Below are 22,330 nucleotides of genomic sequence, written 5' to 3'. Positions count from 1 at the left end.
TCCCCATTACAGGGGAGGGCCAGTCAGGCATTCTTTCAATCCAGCCATGCCCTGGGCTTTCCTGCCAGTGTAGGATCTCCAACCCAGGAATCCAGAATTCTCTTGGCCAGAGTGTGGCCCACCCGGGAGACACACAGCTACCCATGCATCATCTCTGGCTTCCAATGTGCTGGTCTGCCCACAGGCATGTCCCTTCCTCCTTCTTTCCAAGGTGGAAAACTCGGGGTGACCAGTCCCCGGGAAAGGGGAGACTGACATGGTCTTCTACAACGTAGTTGACTCAGCTTCTGAGGAGAGGTTGGGGCCACAGGACAAGGCTAGGGCTTAAGCTGAGGCTTGTCGGCCCCATTGGTTGGGAGAAAGAAAGAGAAGAGAGATAAAACAGAATCGTTTCGTTTATTGAGGTAACATGTATGGAGCTGCCCTTTTGTGCCAAGACAGGGGCTGGAGTTCGTTATAAAGCATGAGTAAGAGGCTCCCTAATAGAGCCCATGTGATGTGAGCACCGAGGCTCCCAGGCTGTCAAGGCTGGGGAAACTGAGACTCAGAAGGATGGCAAGGAGACCTACCCTCAGTGATAGTCAGGTAGCTAAGGAGGACTGAGCTCTGCCTTCCTTAACTCCCTTCTGGGCTCCTTTGGTATCGATGTCATAGCTCAGAGGACCCAGGATCTAGAAGGAACATAGGATGGGTGCCAGGGCATAGTTAGCTACACCTCTCTCCAGCTCAGAGGGGAAGAAGGGACATCAGGGAGCAGGATGAGGGACATGGACAGGGGAGGCCTGGGGTGCTGGCTTCTTTCACACTGTCACTCGAGGGTAGGGGAAGAAGAATTGTGTTCTGCTTTTCCCTGGCTGTCCTTTGGTCATGTTTGAGTGACATCAGAACTGTGGGTGGAGACCTCAGAAATGATTCTCTACTTGCTTTTCTTCCCCATCCTACAGATGGGCAGACAGGCCAGGGACAGGGAGACCGCAGAGCTTTGGCTGCCGCTGCAAGTCCCAGGGCTAGGATCCGCCTCCTCTCCCATCTTGCCAGCTGGAGCTGAGTTCCTAGGAGTCCAGGGTGGCCGTGGAAGTCCCCTCTCACCACAGCACCTCCAGTGCACTGGACACTGCTTTGTGGAAGTCCCCCCCTAATCACAACACTCCTGCAGGCTCTCGGATGCAGCTGTCCTCTGGCTGGAGTCGCTTAGCAGAACTCCAAGTGCTGGTCAGCGGGGACATTGAACTTGAGTTTGTGTTCCTCAAAGAGCTTGCATAGCTCCTTGATATAGAGCTGGTGAAGCTGGTCCACCTCCTCCTCTGAGGGCTGTGGTGTCATCTGCACCTGTATGGGCTTCCCCACTGCAAGGGACAGAGGAGGACAGTGGCCCAGAGTGAGTCTCAGGAACCCTGGGAGCAGGGGCCACCCCCTTACTGTCACCCCACAAGGTGTCCCACTACCACTCCCTGCTCTCCTGATTTCAGATACTCTGGGCTCGCTTTCTATCTCCCCGTCTCCCCGCTCTCCCTCCCCCCATGTATGTGGATAAGTGTACGTTCATGTGCAGGTATATGCATGTGGAGGCCAGAGGTTAATCTCAGTACTGTCCCTCAGATACCGTCAACCATGTTTATGGACACACAAGCCTTTCATTGGCCTGGGACTAACTGATTAGGCTAGGGTGGCCATCTAGTGAGCCCCAGGGATCCTTCTGTCTCTGCTTCCCGAGTGCTGGAATTAAAACCATATGCCACCACACCCAGATTTTTTCATAGGTACTGGGGTTTCAAACTCAGTTCCTCTTGCTTGCACTTTACCACTGAGCTATCTCCCTTCCCCTCAGGTACTGAATTCTAAGGTTTTAGGACAACTCACTCCAGACTCTCAGTACACTAACAGCCAGCTTTCAGTATGCTGGGCAATATGCATGCACTTTATGTGCATTCTCTCCCTTAGTCCCAGGCAAACAAAACCTGTCATTATTCCTACTGGATACAATGAGGCTCAGAGAAGTTAAGTCATTGATCCAAGTAACCAGATGGAAGCAGTACTAGATTTTAAATGCTAGGGGTGCACATATGTGATTCTGAGGGTCCAACGTGTCAGAACTGGAGGTGCCTGCACTTCTAGAATTGGGGTGGGGGTGTCACAGCCCAGGTAGCCCTTCTTTCTTCTCTGCCATGTGCACTGATATGTAATGCTCCATGGTCATAGGGAAGAATCAGGAAGACTCTTATAAAACTTCTAAATCTGTGTGGCTGTGCAAGCGGTGCCCTCTCCTCTTGGAAATATCTCTGGAGGCAGCAGCAGCAACAAATGCATGAGGACTGATATCACCATAGGAACCAGTAAGGGCATTATGCAGGGATTACCAAATCTGTGCTCAACTATGGGTGGGTGGATGGGTGGGTGGATAGATGGATGGATGGGTGGATGGATGGATGGATGGAGAGATGGATGGATGGAGAGGTGGATGGGTGGGTGGATAGATAGATGGATGGGATGGGTGGGTGGGTGGATAGATGGATGGGATGGATGGGTGGGTAGTTGGATGAGTATGAATGGATAGATGAATGGATGGGTGGGTGGATAGATGGGTGGATGGATAGATGAATGGATGGGTGGATAGGTGGATGAGTGAGTGGGTAGATAGATGGATGGGTGGGTGGATAGATTGATGAGTGGATGAATAGATGGATGGGTGGGTGGGTGGATGGATGGGTGGGTAGATAGGTGGATGAGTGGGTAGGTAGATAGATGGATGGGTGGGTGGATAGATGGATGGGTAGAGTTGAAATGAACAGAGTCCTCTCTACAAATGTCAAATGGGAATCCAAGAAGAAAACAAAAGAGAAGTGCAAATAGCTGAAAAGTTGTGCTAAGTCTGTACACCCAAGCTCATGTTCATTTCTTACAGGAAGAGCCCCCAGAGTCTAATGCAGAGTCTATTGATTATTAGTTGGCACACAGATTTTTAAAACATTCTTTTTTGTACATGTATGTGTTTGTGTGCATGTGTGAGCATATGTGAAGCCTAGGGGTCAATGTTGAGCATTTTCCTCAATCATGCTTCATCCTATTTTTTTGAGACAAGGTTTCTCACTAAACCTGGAGCTTGCCAACTGGTAGACTGCCAGCCACCAGACCTAGAGGTCCTCCTATTTCGGTCCCCTCAGCCCTGGGATTAGAGTGCATACCACCGGGCCTTGTGCCTGGCTTCTATGTGGGTACTGGAGGTCAAACTCACATCTTGACGCTTGCTCAGCAAGTCCTTTATCAGTTGAGCCATCTCCCCATCCCTGCACAGAATTTTAACATCTCTGTTCTCTGCTTTCTTTTCACAAGCCTCACTCTATCATCCGGATCACAATTAACCCCTCCTTCTCTGGCCTAACGAAGGTCAGATAGACTCCAATTACAGCCTCAGCTCTGTCCCTCAAAGGCAATGTGAGCTTTGGGAATTTATTTAACTCCTTTGGACCTCACTTTATATCAATGAAATGGAGATAATAGACCCTACCTCAAAGGTTGCTAGGAAAAAACAAGCTTGAGAATGTCAAATGACAAGTGTAATGTCTGACACATGGCAGGTCCCCTGCTGTCCCTTCTTGAGAATGAGTACTCAGCCATCAGTATCTCTCCTTGAGAATAAGTACTCAACCATCAGTACCTTTATGTCTGTTACAGCTCTTATCCCAGACTTCCCTCTGGTAGGGTTATCTACGTGTGGGCTGCATCCCTATCTAGAATGTGAGTCCCATGAGGATGAGGGCGTATCTTTCCCACCCTCAAGCTCCCTGCAGCATCTAGCCCAGGCCCTGTTCCTGCAGCCTGCCCTGGCCAGTCTGGATCTCAGCTCACCTACGGTGGTGATGGGCTGGCGGAAGGGCATGAGCCCAAAGCTGTACTGGAAGATACCGCGGCCATGGAAGAGAGGGAGAGAGATGCCCATGATCTTCTGTAGTCGGTTCTGGACACAGCGCAGCCAGGTGCCATATGTGTTCTCAACTTGGTTAAACAGGTTGTTCTCCCCAAAGGAGAAGATTGGCACGAGGGCTGCCCTAGAGGACACAGGGGAGTATGGGAGAATCCAGAAAGGCACAGATGGAAAGGCCACCCACCACGAACTGGAGCAGATCTGCCTTGAGCCCTCTCTGACCTTCAGAGAGCCTTTTCAGGCCCCCAGTCTGTCATGTGGCTACCATGACAGGTAGATCAGAAGGTTCTAGAGCCTCGTCCTCAGTGCAAAACATTTTTACTTTTCACCTAGAAAAATCTCCTCCTTGTGCCAGCTGGCTGCTCGGCTTCCTCAAAGATGCCTCTCCCCACGGTGGGTGAGCAGCTCCGCAGTAAGCTCCCGACCCTACCCTTCCAGATTCCCAAAGGTCTCAGGGCTCACACCAGCAGCAGGAAACATGTCCCTTCTCACCACTGATTCCCCCAGTCTCCTTTACGGAAATGTATCTAGAAACTTGGCTGTGAGGCACCAACTTACAATTTTCGTCATATGGCCTGAGAATCTCCTTGCCAAAATAGAATCTATCATCATCTTTGCTGTCTCCCCAACCCAGAGTGTTGTCCCCAGAATTCCATACCCATATATCAGGGCAAGCCTGACGAAACCCTTGCGATTCTTCAGCAGCAGCCTGTAGGCTCCAGGCCTGGCATCCAGTGCCTCCTGGGAGCCCCCAACGATGATGGCTAGCAAGTTCCCACCGCCCTTCCTGTTCAGGATGTGACCAGCACTCTCCTTTTCGGATGTGACCAGCCCTAGGGAGAGAGCAAGGTGGGTCAGACACCAGGCGAAGGGGCGGGACTGTGAAGATGAGAACAGCCCAAGAAAGACACCATCAACAATGCTCACAGAGCCAGGATCCCCCCAATAACACCCCCCACCAGCTGGGGATCTCTGCACCCTCTTCCCCCTCCCACCCCAGCATGGGCTTTCCCAGCACAGTGATGCAGGAAGTTCTTCTTTGGGTCTAGCCTCTGCTGTTGCTGAACAAGCACTTGGAAGGAACAGAGAACTACTGACAGCCTGTTCCCAGATGCCTCTGCCTACCCAGCAGCCTCATCTTCCTGAGCTACTTGGGGCCAGGGTGAGGAGACTCACCCCCACTCATGATGTAATCCCGGAAGAAGGGGGCCCGGAACCACAGGGTCAGCATCATCAGGTAAGGGCGGATTCCTGGGAAGAGTGAGGTAAAGCCCGTGCTTTCAGTACACAGGTTGAGAAAGGCTCCTGCGGCCAGGACTCCATGGGGGTGGAAGCCTGCGATGTAGTTCTGGGAAGGGTCCAGCTCAGCCGTCTTGACCAACTGCGAGAGACAGCAAGCTGGTGATGAGCAGCAGGGTCTGCATGCCAGTCCTGGCTCTGCTACCGGTCTGTGTTACTCTGGGACTCAGAGTCTCAGGTTCATCATAAGCCTGAGCTTCCTGGATGCTTCCGCAGAGAGAGGTGTTGTGTGGGACAGTGGGTGATAGATTGGTGCTGGAGGGTTCACAGACCAGGTGCTGGCTTTGGGCAAATTGTTCACCCACGCCTATGTGAAGCTGGAATATCTGACCCTGTCCCAGGAAGACCCTGTCCCTTCTGCTGAGAGGTTCAAGTGAAAAGGGACCGGAATTCCTACTGGGTAGGATGCTGTGATGGTTTGATGGGAATAGGTCCTATAGGCTCATATATTTGAATGCTTAGTCCCTAGGTGGTGGAACTGTTTTGGAAAGGACTAGGAGGTGTGGCTTTGTTGGAGGAGGTGTGTCACTGGGAGTGGGCTTTGAGATTTCAAAAGCCAACACCAGGCCTGGTCTGGCTTTCTCTCTGCCCCCAACTTGAGGATAAGCTCCCTACTATTACTCCAGCGCCATGCCTGCCTGCATGCCACGATACCTCCTGCCATGATGACCACGGACTAACCCTCTGAAACTGGGAGCAAGCCCCTGGTTAAGTGTTTCCTTTTATAAGTTGTCTTGGTCACGGTGTCTCTTTGTAGCAATAGGAAGGTAGTGAAGACACAAGTGAAGGATATGAGGGCCACAAGGGGGCATCACCGTGCTGGCATCACTCATCTCAACCTCACTCAAAAGACAAGTTGGCCCATCCACCCGGGAAGTGAGTGATTACAAGCTAGACCAGGAACAGATTTTGATCTTGTTGACAGCACTCTGGGGCCTGAGATTGGCTCTCGTCCTGTGGAACTGGTGGGTCATGGGAGTATTTCTGCTGTCCCCAGGCCAAACCTAACTCCAACTTTACTAACTCTCTGTGCCATGCCAGGGCAGAAACTTACCCTGACTGGTCAGGCCTGAAGCATCAGGGGCCCAGAGTTACCACCGGAAACGGAATGGGAGCCACATGCCATCAAACAGTTCTAGGTGAAGTGGGGTGAGGAACAGGTATGGCGGGGGCTGAGGTATGGCTCACTGTGTAAAAGCATTAGCTGTGTAAGTGCAAGGGCTTGAGTCTGGAGTCCCAGAACCCATGTCAAAGTCAGATACACGGCATGAATGGCCATCATCCACAGTGATGTGGGGGCAGAAACGGGAGACTCTCTAGAAGCTGGAGGGCTCGCTAACCTGGCCTGAACGGGAAGGAAACAGCAGGGACCCTGTCACAAATTAGATGGAAGGCAAAGACCAGCTTCTTCGATTGTTCTCTGATCTCTACTAGTGGGCCATCACACACACACACACACACACACACACACACACACACACACACACACACACACTGATCTGCCTGGGTGGTAGCCAAGTCCAAAGACCGTTGCTGGAGGCTGTGTTCTAGGTGGCACCAATCCCTTCCCACTCTGCCATTCTGTCTCAGTGCCCTGTGCTCTGGGAGCCACAGCTATGGGAGCCGAGAGCAGCCCATATCCCCCTGGCATGCCCTAGGCAGGAGGCCTCCTGGTAGGACTGGTGGCAGGGACTTTGCACCCCCTGGGAGAGGGGCAGCCCTTTCCACTGGCTAAGCTTTGCTAGGTGAACTGTCACCCCGTCAACAAGCTGAAACTCACGATAGCTGTCTCCCTGAGCATGCTTCTTGCTATCTCTGAGGCCATAGAAGCAGCTGGCCTCAACATCCTGACAGTAGAAATGAGGTCCTAAGCCTGTCCCCATCCGGGCTGCAGAGCTTCCAATCCTCCTGTCCTCAATCTTGAGTTGACCTCTGAAAACCCCTTACCACAGAGTCCACCAAAACCCTCTAGAGCATGGCAAATCCCTCCCTCCAAGGCCTGCAGGAGCCACAGGCAGAGGGGCTGTTGCCTTCCCAGACAAGGCCTAGCCCCTTCCCCTAGTACAGAGGGGACCTAGGAGATGATAGAAACCCCAGCAAGGTCAGGGCTCTAGCTTACGCAGGATCCTGCCAATGCTGCTCATTCCTTGCTCCATACGTGGGAACGCTTGCTATTTAAATTCTGCACCTCTGTGAAAACAACTGAACATTTATGAAAAAAGCAAACAAAAGAGCACAGATCTCCCATCCCAGGAGCTCCACTGCCAAGGAATGATTTAGCCTACAGGATTGTTTGCACTCTGGTCCAATGCCATCCGAGCCCTGCCACTCATGGAAGCATCAGTTTTTGCTAACATCAGAAACTTGTCCACCAACAGGGCTTGTCTGGGCAAACTGGGAATGAGGCAGACGAGGGAGGATTACGGCCACAGAGGAGTATGAAGCAAGCCTGGATGGCGTGTTACGTGAACAGCAAGAAGCAGGGCAGAGTGTGCAGTGGAGGAGAAGAAACACCACTGCTTATGACTGCACCAAACACTCATGGTCTGCTGCAACCAGGGATGGGATCTGGGGTGATGGATATGCCTAGAATGGGGAGTAGGGAATCTGTGTGTGTGTGTGTGTGTGTGTGTGTGTGTGTGTGTGTGTGTGTGTGTGTGTGTAGGTCAGAGGACAACCTCAGGTATCACTTACGTCCTTTGAGACATGAGTCTCTCATTTGGCCCAGCATTCACAAGTGAGGCTAGACTATCTGGCCAGCGAACCCCGGGGGTCCTCTGTTTCCACCCCAGTGACAGGATTAAAGTGAGCATTACAACCTGGCGTTTTTACACTAGTACTGGGCATCAAATTCGAGTCCCTGGGCTTGTGAGGCAAGTGCTTTACTGCCTGAGCCATTCTCTAGTCCTAAAATGGAGTCTTTCATGCCTGCTTTTTTGTTCTCTGGGATATTGAACAAGAACACATCACTACTTTAAATAAATAAGTGAACAAATGAATAATTGCACCCTTGATAACGAAGCATCTGTGTACAGAGAAATATCCTGGTGAGGATGGGGACCAAGTGAGCTGGCATTTGCATACGTATTTACAGGCACACGTGCAAGTGTGTGCACTGGAGGGTGGTTGTGGTCCCACTGAGGCCCAGTTTGAGCTTTCCCAGAGGTGGTTTCTACTGTGCTAACTGTCCTGCTGCTCCCTGTTTCCCTGTGAAGCTCAGAGGTTATGTGGCCACACATGATGGGAGAGAGGAGACGCTTTGGGAAGAGCAGACCGAGGGAGAGAAGGAAGGAAGCCAGTGGGAGGGGCAGAGGTAGCTCCCTCAGAAGGAAGGCACCTCCAACCCAATCCTGTCCTCACCTGGATTCCACCGCAGGAGAGAGAGCCCTAAGCTGGGAGTCCAGGGCTCATCTCAGGGCTGTGCCTGGCTGGCTCCCAGCTCCTTGGTGCCTTGGTTGCATTTGCTAACAGGACAGCGGTGACGCTTCCCTGCCAGGCTTGTTGCAGGTTCCCAGGAGGCCAAGGAAGAAGAGGGGAGTTGGTAAAGTACACGGGTCCCTCTGCAGTCCCGTCAGTTCTACTAGAGGAGGGGAGGGTGGCCAAGCAAGGTGGTGGGTGTCTGGAGAAGTCCTGGCTGGGCCTGGCACTGGGCAGTGGGGGCGAGAGAAGAGAGCAGCCGGATTGCTGGACTCTGGGACCGCTCATTTTTGTTGGTGTCTTGTTTGTAAACCATAAGATCCAGGCTTGAACATGTGTGGTCGGGTGCACTCCGGACAGCTGTGCGACCTCACCACTGATCTAGAGCACACTCACGGCTCCAGAAGGGAACCCATGCCATTCTGACTCACTTCTTTCTCCCCAGCCCTGGTAAGCTCTAATCGGTCCTTCGGCCAGTTTGCCTGTTCTGGACAGTGTATAAACGAAGCCATGCACATACGACCTTTGTAACTGGCTTCTTGGACTTACTGGCCTATTTCCAAGGTCTCTTTCATGCTGTGTCACAGATCAATACTTCACTCCTTTTTTTTAATGACCAAATAATATTCCATCATATGGACAGACTGTATTTTGTTTATCAGCTGCTGAACACTTGAGCAGTCTCTGCTGTTTGGCTGTTAGGAACAACGTGGGCCTGATAGGTATGAACGTGTTTTCAGTTCTGAAGGAAGGTTCTGAAATATTGCTTTTAATTGCAAGGTCCTTCTCCATGCCCGCACAGAAGACCCGAACATCACACAGGGCATTATTATACTAGTTCAGCCCTGTCTCTCCACGTGTGCCCTGTGCCTTCTCAGACCTTCTGAGGCTCCCTTGCTCCAGAGTCCACTGTCCTCTCGGCTCTTTTGGGACACACCAAGCACCAGTACTGCTAGCTTGTGACACTTCCCAGGGTCCTAGGGGCTGGCTGCCGGGTGAGAGCGCCCTTGCGCAAGTGAGCAAATGGAGGGCAGAGGGGATGGGAGAATCGCCCCAAACCAGAGGTGACTTGGATTTGAGACCCGCCATCTCCTTCAGAGAGCACAGGAGGGATCCAGAAAGCCTTTGCTTCAGGACACAGGGTATTCAGTAGCTTTGCAACTTTCTAGTCAACCTTGCAAAATCCAGGTCCCTCCCCCAGGCTTCCGCATCAGCAGCCTATTCAACTGCTCCAACGGCAAGTGGATCAATATTCTCATGTAGGAAAAGCGGTCCGTGGCCTACCTGTGCACATAGATTACTTGGCAGGAAGACAGGGTTTGATTCAGTACATCTGGTGCTGGCCTTGGGTGTAAATTCCTTGTGTATATGGATGTGTGCAAGTGTGTATGTATGTGTATGCATGTGTGTATGGCTGGTTGGGTGGGCACATGTGTGTATGTAGGGCTGGAGCAACTTCCCTGTATCTTCCCTCACAGCCAGATGGATGGATGAAGGAAAGGCTGGATATTCTATCTGCGCCTGCTTGTAGTTTCCCGGGTGGCCCTGGGTCCGGGTTTGGCCTCTCCAGATTCTCAGCTAAATTCTCTGCCCCACCTTCCTGCAACACAATGGGGTCATTTGGCTGACACTCACTGACATCTATGGATATATCCTTCATTTCTAAGCTCTATTTCCCCTCCATCTTAAACATCTTATCAAGATACACTCTGCAAATCTAATAGAAGGTGTGTTTCTTATGGTCCATACAGTACTGTAAGTTTTACCACCGAGACTATTACAGTTGAAGACTTGCAGCCTGTATGAGGCCTGGGAGCTGGAAAGAGTGTCTCAGTGGACGAACAGGCCCAGCACCAACTTTGTGCCAGGCACAGCACACACACCAACCCACTCTGTCCTCCGCTGTCACCCCTGAGAACATTTTTGGTATCAGCACCCCAGTGTACAGAGGGGGAAACTGAGACCCTTGGTCTTTCTCTGGCTCACACAGCTAATGAAGGGGCAGAGCCCAGGCATCCAGGCCCCAAGTGCAAAGCCCTGTCAGAACTCTGTGTAAAAGGTGTTGGGGATTAATGAAGTGGGGTGTACTCCGATTAGGCCCCCTGCACTGGTGACATGGCTTACATTCGGAGACCTGGGACTGGAAAAGTGAAAAGAAAGCCAGGCAAGAACCCAGACCGTAGGATATGCAGGATATATCCATAGATGTCAGTGAGTGTCAGCCAAATGACTCCATTGTGTTGCAGGAAGGTGGGGCAGAGAATTTAGCTGAGAATCTGGAGAAGCCAAAACCGGACCCAGGGCCACCCGGGGAACTACAAGCAGGCGCAGATAGAATATCCAGCCTTTCCTTCATCCATCCATCTGGCTGTGAGGGAGGATACAGGGTGGGGGCTGTGGAGCCAGGGGAATGCAGGAAGAGAGAGGTTCTTGGTTGGACTTAGGGTAGAGGGAAGGAGGGATGAGTCGGGGGGAGAGTTTAGGACCCAGAACACAGGTTCTGGAGCAGTGGTCCTCACTAAGGGGATGGAGTTTGCCATCTCCCCCACCCCGTCTGTCTGTGGACATTGGTACTGGTACATAGTAGATAGATGCCAGTCAGAACAAAGGACTTATCTAGTCCCGATTGTCAATAGGGATTGAGAAAGCCTCCTGGAAGGTACTTGCTGGGAGGGACAGGGGCAGGGACAGGGGTGGGGTGAGAGGTGATCTGCATTGTACCAAGCTGACTCTGACAATGATCAGTGTGATGTGCTCAGCATTTCCTGACCCCAGGTCATGGTCCTGGTCACAGAACTTGGTTCCTACCAAGGTCTTGGCCTGTGTAGAGCGTGTTTATTCTGGGTGATGAAATCCTCATAGGGACACCCAACTCCTGGACCCATCTTTCACATGTGGTAGGGACAGTTCCCTCTAGGAAACCACCTGACTCCTCCTCACCATTAGCTCTTAGGGAAGCAGTACAGATGACTTTGGAAAGCTCTATGGTACAGGCATAATGTCTTAGTTTTGTTTGATATTTCCACCCCTGGAAGCTAGTGTGTAAAAATTTTAGTAACAAATAATCAAAACCTGAAAATCATCAGAAGACGACCGCATTTGATAGGGAATGCAGAGGCTTGTGGATGGTGGCGGGAGGTGTCAGCAGAGCTGGGAAGGAAAAGTGCCCAGAAGAGAGGGAAGGTATCCTGGAGGTCAGTGGAAAAGGAATTCTGCAGGCCACAGTCCTCTCCTGCTCACTCCCATTCTAAGGCAGGCACATCCTAAGAGGCCAGCATCTCTCCCTCTGCTGGCCACTTACTGGTGTCGTCTGCCCCTGGCTGGCACTTCTGCCCAGAGCCTGGGGTAAGTAATAAACAACATTCGAATTTCTGCAAATCAAGTGGGGAGCCCCCTGGCTGTGGAAGGATCAGGAAGACCGTGGACCTCCTCGTTATCATTTCTGTCAGCCCTGCTGCTGGGAATCCAAGTGGGAAGGAGCAGATGTCCTCCAGAGCCCTGGGCTACCCAGACCTGGAAAATGTCAGCTAGCCGTCCTAGTTTTGGGAAGTAGCCTCTAGGGGGCTCCACTGACCTGAGCCGCCTCTCCAGCCACAGCTCAGGCTAGCATCTGCTTTGGTCACACTGAGCACCCCAACCCAGCTCAGGGGGCCTCTGGACAAGCTCCTCTCCGCTGCCAGTGAGGTCCGCTCTTCAGGAAGCCTTTCTTCTGGTGGACTCACCTGGTCAGGACTCACCAGGTTTCCTTTGACTCTGTACTTCATGCCACTTACACCTTCAAAGGAGGGCACACCCTCCCAGAGAACTCTGCCCTTCCCGACACAGGGGAGAGAGGTGAGGCAGGGAAGGGAGTCCAGTCACAGAGCTCAGAGGTCCTGGGGTGGGGACTGCGGACTCTGTCCAAGACGTGTCCATGGTTGCTCTTGGGTCCCAACACAGCGCTGTGCTGTGCTGTGCTGTGCTGTGAGATACTAGGAGTCCCTGTAGAATATACACATCTGAGGGGCAGAGGTGACTGTCACTCAATGAGTCCCCCAAGCTAGTCCAGGCTCCCTCTCCTTTGACACTAAGATGCTCAATGCCCTTGAGTGACAGTCTCTGCTAGCCCCTCCTGCTCCTCCCCAGCCCCTTTCCTTGGAGGCTCTGCTCACTGGAGAGCTCCTGCATGCCATTGTCACCCAGCCTTTGTCAGCCCTTGTGGGGCCACAGGACTCTTAAAGGCACAGGGTAGGATCCTTGACTGGAGTCTCCATGACACAAGCAAGTTGCTTAACCTCTGTGAGCCTGTTTCTTCCACCCATCCTCCTGTGATAGCTCAGGACTTGAGTCCCGGACCAAAGGAAGGGACGGGACTCTACACGGGGAGGAAGAAGTCGGGTGGGGGTAAAGGTCAGAGCGTGCAGGGTCCAGGCAGTGTCCTACTGACTTGGTTACATGGTGTGAGAACAGCTGTTACTTAGGCTGTCTGAGGACTTTGTCTGCACAGTCTGTTGGAATCCACACTGTCCAGGAAGGTGTACAGCAACATTTCTGTTTGCTTTTTGAGACAGGATCTCTCTTCATAGCCCTGGCTGTCCTGGAACTCACTATATAGACCAAGATTGCCTCAAACTCAGAGAGCTCCTCCTGCCTCTGCCTTCCAAGTACTGGAATTAAAGGTGTGTGCCACCATGCCCAGCTATCTCTTTCTTAAATATGACCAAAACAGAGGCACAGAGAGACTGGGCAACCCGCCTCAGGCTCACACTACATGGCAGATCTGGATTAGGATCTAGTCTGTCGAGCTCCGTAAGCCATGCTTCAAGTACCCAGGCCTGGCCTTGCACTTCCCCACTGCCTTTTCACCCCACCAGTCAGCCAGCACTGCCTGGGCCTCTCAGAGTCCCGTCTATCTATATCCTACTGAAGGAGCCCCAGAGTCTGCTCACTCAGGTTCAGGAATCTGCTCCACCCAGGACCAACCTTCAAGGCCACATGTTCACAATGATCTGAAAGTGCCGTGAATCAAAAGTGCCAGGATTTGAGGACACTCAAGGTAGATGTCATACTGCTTGCTGATCCTTAGGGACACTGAGGCCAGCATGGGCCAAGCCTTGCCTAAGGATATACTGCGGGCCAGTGATACAGCAGAACAGACTCTGACACAGTCCTATACCAGTGCAGAAGCCAGGAGCTTGTCCAGAGGCTTCCTGAGCTGGTTGGGGTGCCCAGTGTGACCAAAGTAAAAGTCTGTAGAAGAGTTCACTGTGTGACTCAGGTTTTACCCTGGGGTCCCCCTATCTGCTGAGTATAATGTGGGGTCTCTTAAGACCTGCTGTTTATCACCTTCACCCAGAACCTTGACTGCTGCTGGCTTTGCCCCTATAAGACACGCATATCCCCTTCAAGCCACATTTATTCATCAGTGACCATATGGGCCCCAAGCCACACAGCCAGAGAGACACGATGCTCTTCCACGGGCCTCTCAGGCTCCTGCCCCCCAGCCAGCCTTCTGCTCTGCAGAACCCCCTGTCCCCACAGAGATGAGTGGCCCAGGGGCCCTTTGACCTCCAAAGCCTGGTACTCACAGAGACAGGGAAATAGTCCTTCATGTACTTCCAGATGACCAAGCGTCTGAAGAACCGGATGGGCCGGCCTCCCTGCCGAGGCTTGTCCCAGTCCAGGTACCACCAGGTGGCATATAGGACAGAGAAGAGCCAGAACCTTGTGAACAGGAGGCCTATGAAGATGGCGATGCAGATCTGGGCTGGAAGAGAAGCAAGAGACTGAGAGCTGTAAGGAAGGTAGTTAGCTCTTCCAGTTTAGCTCTTCCATGACTGTGCCCCCATGCCAGCGCTGCCCTCCCTGTATAGCCCACACCACTGGGAGGAGACCAGCTTGCATGCCTCACATGTCAGGACATGCCACACTGGCATGAGGCCATCTAAAGGCATTTCCCCCACTACACTGGATCTCTCAACCTACACTGCCCCCACTTCCAGGAAGGCCATATGCTTTCACCAGGCGCTCCATAAATGGAGCCATGGGTTGAATCAACTTCTGCCTTCTACCTTTGAGAATCCTAGAGAAAAAGGAGACAATTTTCTTTCTGGCCCTTTTCTGTCCACCCTCAGCCACAGCTAAGCCCAGACTCCTTCCAAAGACCCTGCCATGCGCCCATTACTGCCAGGCACAGCCCGACAGCTCAGCCAGGCATCAGCTCTGTGAGCTGGCACTATCTCCAATTCCTGCCCCACCTTACCCACCTACATGGCCAGGGCCCCAGCCACCCCAGATTTCTCTGTTTCCAAACCCAGCTCACTCTGGTTTGTGTGTTGTGGGGACATCACCTGGTTACCCTGGGGCACTGCAAGGCTGGGACCAGGGTGAATGCAGAAGTCTCTCTTGCCCATGGTTCTGTAACCCTTGCTGCAAGCGGATCCTGATTATCTCAGGTGCAGCGGGTCCATGGGGCCACACCCCATCTGGTGGAGCATCACCCCCATGAATACAACCCCACCTCACCGGTGCAATACCTTTTATTTGCTGATGTTTTTCCTTTCGGCATCATGATCAAACCCTTGTATCCATACACGCTAGGCAAGTGCTCTCCCTACCACTGAGCTACACCCAGCCCCCAGATTCTCTGCTTGCTTGTTTTGGTTGTTTTTCTTGTGAAGCGGGGTCTCAAGTATTCCAGGCCTCAAACTCTCTGTGTAGCTAAGGATGACTTTAAGCTCCTAATCCTTCTGCTTCCACCTCCCAAATCCTGGGATTATAGGTGTCCACCAAGCCTGGTTTATGCAGTGTTGAGGAGCCAACCGAGGGCCTTGTACATGCTAGACAATCAGTCTACTGACTGAATTACATCCCCAGCCCTCAGATTCTTAAAGAAAGCCAGACCCAGTTGTGAAGCTTGCTTGGAGAAGGTACGGGGACAGACTTGCTGGTGTGGGGGAGGAGGGCTTTTGACGAGCATGAACAAAACGATTTAGAAGTCAGAGGGTATGGATGAAGGCCACAAATCCTCATCCTGCATGGAGCATCTACGAAGTGCCAACTGCTGGTGGGCCAGCCAGAATGACCAATGAAGTCTTGCCCCCATGAAACTAGCTTTCCAGTTTGGTGTTTGGGGTACTTTATGTTTTGTTTGAAAGGTTTGTGTTGTTGTTGCATTTGTATGTGGTGGGTATGCATGTATACATGTGTTTATATGTGTGTGGAGTGTGCATATGCATGACAATGGGAATCTTCATCAACTGCTCCTCACGTTACCCCATCATTTCCCACCTTATTCTTAACTGAACCCAGAGCCCATCAGTACTGGCTCGTCCAGCTGCCCCAGTCTGGCATCCCCTGTCTCTGCCCTCTAGGTGCTGGAATTACTGGCAGACTGTCATGCCAACCTGGCATTTACATAGGGTCTGGGGATCTGAACTCTGGTCCTCACACTTCCACTGAATCCTCTCCCCAGCCCTGTTCTGAAGTTTTTGGTTCTAATAAAATGTACTGAACATACAGGGCATCATCGCCTTACCATTGTGAAGGTACAGCTCAGTGCCATCAGTACATGCTTTTTGCAGCCATTAGTGCCATCTGTCACCAGAACTCTTTACCCTCCCAAACAGAAACTCTCCATGTCACGAGACATGGCTCCCCACTACCTGCTCCCACCCACCCATTCTCACTATCATCCTAACTACTCCAGGCACAGCATCGTGTGGGGTCATAGGAATTCACCCCCTTTCCAATAATGTCCCATGGTGTGTGTTTGCTTCTCCATTAGTAAATACTTAGATTAAGTCCATGTTGGTCCTTTGTTTTCAATTGCCATGAAATTATTCACCAAAACAAGGAGGATTCATACAAACCCAGACAAATGGTGTCTGTGGAAAACCTGGAAGGAAAGACAGCTACAGCGGCACTTTGAGGGCCAGCCTGTCCCTCCAGGTGTCTGCCCTCTTTCCTAGCCAGAGGCTCATCTGCCCTAATCTGTACAGGGCTCCGCCTTCACATTAGGCTAGACCCCTCTCAGGGGGCGAAAGACCAGCAATGGCGGTGGTTTTGTTACTTTGTGTTTGTCTTAAATATCTTCAGAGACAGTTGTAGAGGGCCTGGAAGCCAGTGGCAGCATGAGTAGGAACAGAGGCCCGCACAGATGTAGCTGCCCTTGGAGGGGACTGAAAGGTCCTCCGAGCAGGAGACAAGGAGGAAGGGAGGCTGACTTATTTATGCTTTTTGCACTGGAGAAGAGCAGCAGCTGCCATAGTGTGTGCCTGTAATCAGAGTTCTTAGAAGCTGAGGCAGGAGAACTTAATCTTAGGCCAAGCCTCAGCTACATAGAGAAAACCTTATTTCAAAAAAAAAAAAAAAAATTGTGTGCGTGCGTGCGTGCGTGTGCGTGTGTGTGTGTGTGTGTGCGCGTGTGCATGCTTGTGTGTGTGTGTGTGTCCATGTGCATGCTTGTGTGGGTGTGCATATTGAGTCCAGAGGTCAGGTGTCTTCCTCTATCACTGTCCATATGCATTATGCAGTGTTGAGGAGCCAACCCAGGGCCTTGTACATGCTAGGCAGATGCTCCATCACTGTGCTAAGTCCCTAACCCCTCCACCTTATTTTTTGAGACAGGAGTTTTTCACTGACCCTGGAGCTCACTGATTCAATGAGGATGATTGATGGGAACGCCCCTTGATCCTCCCACCTCATCTCCTGGAGCTCACCCCTACATCCTCCTGACTCGTGGAGCTCATCCCTACATCCTCCTGTCTCCTGGAGCTCACTGATTCAGCAAGGATGGTTGGCTGGAATGCCCCCTGATCCTCCTGTTTTAGTTGTCCCAGAGCTGGCCTTACAAGTGTATCCTACCACATCCAGCTTGGTATGTGGTCACTGGGAATCAACGCAGGTCTTCATATTTGCACAGCCAGCAGGTTACCAGCTGGGCCATCTCCCCGGCCCAACCCCAATTTATTAATGTAAAATAAATAAGTAAAACTTCAGCTATAGCTCTTTCCATGTGGACCAACCCCAAAAGTCTCTGCAGTGGTTCTCACTTAATAAGACCCTCTCTCAAGAAGAAAAACTCACTATTAACAGTGGCTACCTGGAGGGGAGGATTATGGGAAGTCATTTACTTAAAGGTTTGAACGTTGTTCGAATGAGTCATTTTTGCAGACAGAAAAAAGAAACAAGGTTTAGGAAAAAACAGAGAGCACTTTCCCCTCGACCAGAAAGGTCTCACTTGGCGATCCTGACTCCCAGAAAGATCCCTCCATCTGTTAACAGCAAGCCCAGGGTGGGTATGCTTGGTGATTTCCTTTACCCAGTCTCTACAAGTCTGCGGTTTCTTTTGTTGGTGTGGTTTGGTTTGGTATTTTTGGAAACAGGGTCTTACTATGTAGGTCTGGCTATTCTGGAACTCACTATGTAGACCAGGCTGGCCTCAAATTCACAGGATCAGAGGTATGTGCCATTATGCCCAACTAAGTCTGAGGTTTCTTAAACCCCGACTTTTTAGAGACTCAGAGAGGGTGTGCACACTGGCTATGCACACACAGCAAGCTAGCAGGGTAATACCTGAGAGTCAGTGCTTGGCCCATGCCATTCACTCATTCAACAACTATAAAACAAAACCAGCTAAGAACAGCACAGACCAACGCCAAGGGATCGTGCTCTCCCATGAGAGAGACGTGAGGGAGGAAAAGAAACAGAAACAAGTGAGCAGCCCATCTGGAAAGCATTGGCTCCGGGCCTGAGCCTTTGGTGCCTGGTCCTAATTGACTTTCCCAGCTCCTTCAGTGCCATTTTGCAAAATACATCCCATATGTCCAGCTGAACTGGCTGTTCAGATCACACAGTCTTTTCTTTCTCTTTACACTTCCCTGCCTGGGAAGCTGGGTACAGGCAGACTTTAGACTCACACTGTATTTTCTCTCGGTGTGTATGTGGTTCGTATGCATGTTTGTGTGTATGTATGTTCACATGAGGGCACATGGGTGTTCGGGTGCCCTTGTGGAGGCTCGAGGTTGCTGTAGGTCCCTTGCCCTGTCACTCTCTGATCTCTGTCTTTTTAAACTATCTATGACTCTCTGATGTTGAGGCAGGGTCTCTCTCCTGAATACAGGGCTCATGGATTTGACTAGTTCGCTCTAGGGATCCCTTGTCTCTGCTTGCTTTGTGTTGATATTACTGGCAGGCCACCAGCCCCACCTGGTGTTTGTGTGGGTGCTGGGAATCTAAAAACCTAAACCTCACGTTTGTGCAGCCAACTTTACCAATAAATTCATCTCCCCAGCCGGTTGTGGTGGTGCATGCCAGTAGGATTTGCTGAAGGAGGCAGAGGCAGGAGGGTCATGAGTTCAAGGCCAAAGAAAAAGAAAAAAAAAATCATCTCCCTAGCCCAGCCCTCACTATTCTTTAAAACCTCCCTTAAGTAGTGCATCTGTGGATATCACCTCCACCTCTCCTCTCTGCTACGATGTGTGTGTGTGTGTGTGTGTGTGTGTGTGTGTGTGTATGTGTGTGTGCATGTGTGTGTGTTCACCTGTGGGCGGGTGTGTGCATGCACATGTCCGAGTGTGTGTAGAGGCCAGAGGACAGCCCTGAGTGTCGACTTCAGGAGGGATGCCCACCTCCTTTTGAGACGGTGTCTCTCATTAGCCTGAAGCTCACCCATTAGGCTAGGCTAGTTGGCCATCGAGCCCCAGGGCGCCTCCTGACTCTGCCTCCCCAGTGCTGAGATTACAAGTATGTGTCACTATGCCTGACATTTTTACAGAGGTTCTGGAACTCAAACTGAGATCCTCATGCTTTCAAGGCTCGGAGGCCATTCCTTCATCATCATCATCATCATCATCATCAAAGTAAAAAAATGAGGCCAGCCGGTGGCCGTGGTGCACATCTTTAATTTCAGCACTCGTGAGGCAGAGCCAGGCAGATCTCTGTGAGTTTAAGGCCAGCCTGGGCTACAGAGAGAGATCCAAGACAGGCACCAAAACCACAGAGAAGCCCTGTCTCGAAAAACAAAAAAACAAACAAACAAACAAAAAGATGTTATGGAAGCTCTTGAGTGGCAGTTTAAAAGTTAATCTTTTAGAAATGACAGAAACTCTTGGATCTTAGACTGCAAAAAATAAGAGAGAAAGGAGAAGAACACAAAACAAAAAAAACGAAACACTCAGGCGGGTCTTGGCCCACGGGCCTGATTTGGTGACACTGATACACTCTGATTGCCCGGCCTTTGATCTTCCCATCTGCCACACAGCAGAAACTCAGCTGTAGGCACAGGGACCTTTAATACAAAGTGGACCTTGCCACTTCCTGCTGGGTCTATGGCTCTCCTTTGCCCTCGGGATAAGGGGTAAGTAAACCTGCCCACTCTTGGCATGAGAGAGCCCAGAACCCTTTCCTTCCTTCTCTCCCGCTCCTCCTGGCTCAGGGGGGGCCTGGTGTCTGTGCTATACTCCCTGGTCTTGCTAGGCCCTGTAAGAGCAGGGCCAGGCAGGTACCACAGGCTGCACGGTTGGGGCAAGCTCGCCCAGTCAGATGTACTCCTGCCCTCAGGGTCACAGGTGGCAGGCTGAACTTGGTGTCCCTCAGCCCCTGTGAGCTTGTGGCTATGGCCTACGTGGCTCTGGGTCTCCAGTGCCCTTTGACCTAAGCTAGCCATGGGCCTCCTGCTTCTGTTTTCTATGCCCACTGGCTATTTTCTATATCCACACTTCCTCCCAGTGCCCTCTGCCCACCCCTCAGGCCTCCTTCCTCTGGAAGGAGCAGGGGCCAGGCTCCTGATTTACCTGATTTACAGCCTGGGCCTTTCAAGTATGCCGTTTCTCTGCTCGGCTGTGCTACCAGAGGTACTTAAATGTTTACCAACCCTGGGATAGAGGTGCAGAGCAATTAAAATGGGTGCTAGAGGCAGGGTCCTGGAAGGCCCACTTTGCAGGAATGAACCCTATAGCTGAAGAATTGTGAGGTGGCCCTAAGGGAGCATGTACACACATGTGTGTATACATGTGCATATGTGTGTGTGACCAACATGTACCCAGCATGTGAATGTTTTGCCAGCCAGCAGTATCTGGACCCAGGCTGAATCCCAGTCCTGCGGTGGCAATCTTTCTCGAGTCTGGTGCCAGCAAAGGAGATTAAGAGTCCCATGTGCTCCCTGCCACTCTTCCTTCCTGGTCCACAGCAGAGCTGGAGGGCAGCCACACATTAGTGGGTGTGGCGGATCAGGAGTCAGACCCACACCTAAGGAGCCAGGCCAGATCTGCCTTGGGGTTCCCACCTTCCTGCATTCATCTACAAAGACCCCATAGGGCAACACTGTCATCCCTATCATGTAGCTGGTGAAGCAGAAGCTGGTCCCCTCTTTCCTGGCCTCAGTTCCAGCTCCCTTTTTTCGAAAAGGTAAAACGGAGAGCTTCCCTCTCAGAGCAGCAGGAAGCACCGGAGCGAGCGCTTTCCCCAGCACTGGATGCTTCCCCACCCCTCAGCAGCTTGCAGCAAGCGCTTGAGGAAACTGCGCCCAACTCCCGGAAACTAAAGCTTTCCGAAGACACAGGAGACCGTACTTACCCACACACGGCTCTGGCAGACCCCGGGATCCTCTCTGCACAGGAACTCAGAGCCCAGCAAAGCCCCTTCCTGAATCTCCCCATCAAGTATCCTGTGCTACCGCTGGGGCTGCCCGGCCCTTCCCCTGTACCGGTGCCTACCCTCTTACCCAAGGCCAGAAAGGAGAAGACCCACTGAAGGACCGCGAGGGTCTGCAGCCTGCGCTCCCACGGCACCGACAAGGGTGCGAACTCCACCATGCTGAGCTGGTTCCGGAGGCTCCCTCCACACACCGCTCTGCTCAAGGCTGAAGGAGCTAGCCCGGCCCAGCCCAGCCCAGCCCAGACTTCGCCAGGGCCTCCTTGCTCCGCCCACGCCAGATCCTTTTACTTAGAGGAAATCTTGGAATCCTTCTGCTGGGACCAGACAAAAGGAAGGAGATAGAGAGACCTGTTTGGTCCTTATAAGTTCTCTCAGGCAATGCCTTATCTACCAAACCACCTTTCTGGCCCCTGTAATCCTGCTCTAGGGACAGTGAAACCCCCCAAGCGGAAGTCCCTCACCATCCGCTGCTTTCCTGCCTTTCTCCCAAATCCCCCTGGTCCCCCTCCACAAACAAGCTGCATCAGTTCCTATCAGGAAATCATCTACCCACGTCTCCTCCATCTGCCGTTCCTCTGCTTATCTAACCAGTAGAACTTGTAGAAAGGCTGTGTTCTGGGCCTTTCCATTCCCCACCCCATGTAGATCACCTCCACACTTCACACATCAACACTCCACAAAACTGCGCTCACAAGTTCGCCACTGACCTCCACGCCATTAAAGGCGGTGGGTGGTCAAGTATGAGATCTCATCTTGGCCCATCTGCAGCCTGGGTCACCATGGATCATTTCACGTCCCTGAAGCCAATCTCTCTCCGGTTTTGCCTCCCAACTCCCAAGCTACTGTTTCTTGGGCTCCTTTGTTCTGCCTCCTCCTCTTTTCCCTCCTCCTTCCTCTCCTCTTCATCCTCTTCAGTTTGAGACATGATCTCGTATGTAGCCCTGGCTGGCGCAGAACTCGCTATCTAGACCAGGCTGGCCTCTAATCTCTGCTTCCCCCACGCTGGGATTAGAGGGGCAGGTACCACTATGCCGCCTGATTCTTCTTGCCTCTTAA

At 51.9% G+C, this 22,330-nt stretch overlaps 1 protein-coding gene and 2 long non-coding RNA genes across 4 annotated transcripts in view; 2 read left to right on the top strand and 1 right to left on the bottom strand.

Annotated features, from left to right (window-relative positions):
• The window catches only part of LOC131917127 (uncharacterized), a 35,656-nt gene extending 33,355 nt beyond the window's left edge, over nt 1-2,301 (top strand). For both annotated transcript variants that reach the window (XR_009380627.1, XR_009380626.1), the window contains exon 4: nt 2,200-2,301. This is a non-coding gene — a long non-coding RNA (uncharacterized LOC131917127). The remainder of the gene's footprint in view (nt 1-2,199) is intronic.
• Mogat2 (monoacylglycerol O-acyltransferase 2) lies at nt 401-21,460 on the bottom strand. Its single transcript, XM_059270753.1, has 6 exons — nt 21,342-21,460; nt 14,206-14,384; nt 5,099-5,303; nt 4,581-4,755; nt 3,847-4,046; nt 401-1,346 (listed from the first exon to the last, which is right to left on the bottom strand). Exons 1-6 carry the CDS (start codon nt 21,430-21,432, stop codon nt 1,192-1,194), a joined length of 1,005 nt encoding a protein of 334 aa, XP_059126736.1. The 5' UTR covers nt 21,433-21,460; the 3' UTR covers nt 401-1,191.
• On the top strand, nt 3,348-5,154 carry LOC131917137 (uncharacterized). The gene is made up of 3 exons (XR_009380628.1): nt 3,348-4,315; nt 4,625-4,771; nt 4,972-5,154. It is a non-coding gene; the product is annotated as an uncharacterized LOC131917137 (long non-coding RNA).
• Nucleotides 21,461-22,330: the final 870 nt, after the last annotated feature.

This window comes from Peromyscus eremicus, chromosome 1 (assembly GCF_949786415.1).
Source record: "Peromyscus eremicus chromosome 1, PerEre_H2_v1, whole genome shotgun sequence".
NCBI lineage: Eukaryota > Metazoa > Chordata > Mammalia > Rodentia > Cricetidae > Peromyscus > Peromyscus eremicus.
This window is presented reverse-complemented; position numbering and strand designations above follow the sequence as displayed.

Bases quoted from the DNA above. Each gene is read 5' to 3' on its own strand.
- Mogat2 (XM_059270753.1), bottom strand. From the start codon at position 21,432: ATGGTGGAGTTCGCACCCTTGTCGGTGCCGTGGGAGCGCAGGCTGCAG. The intron at 4,047-4,580 runs GTATGGAATTCT...TGTGTCCTCTAG, and splicing joins AGGCTTGCCCTGATATATGG to GGCAGCCCTCGTGCCAATCT. The intron at 1,347-3,846 runs GTGAGCTGAGAT...TGTCCCTTGCAG, and splicing joins CCAGCCCATCACCACCGTAG to TGGGGAAGCCCATACAGGTG.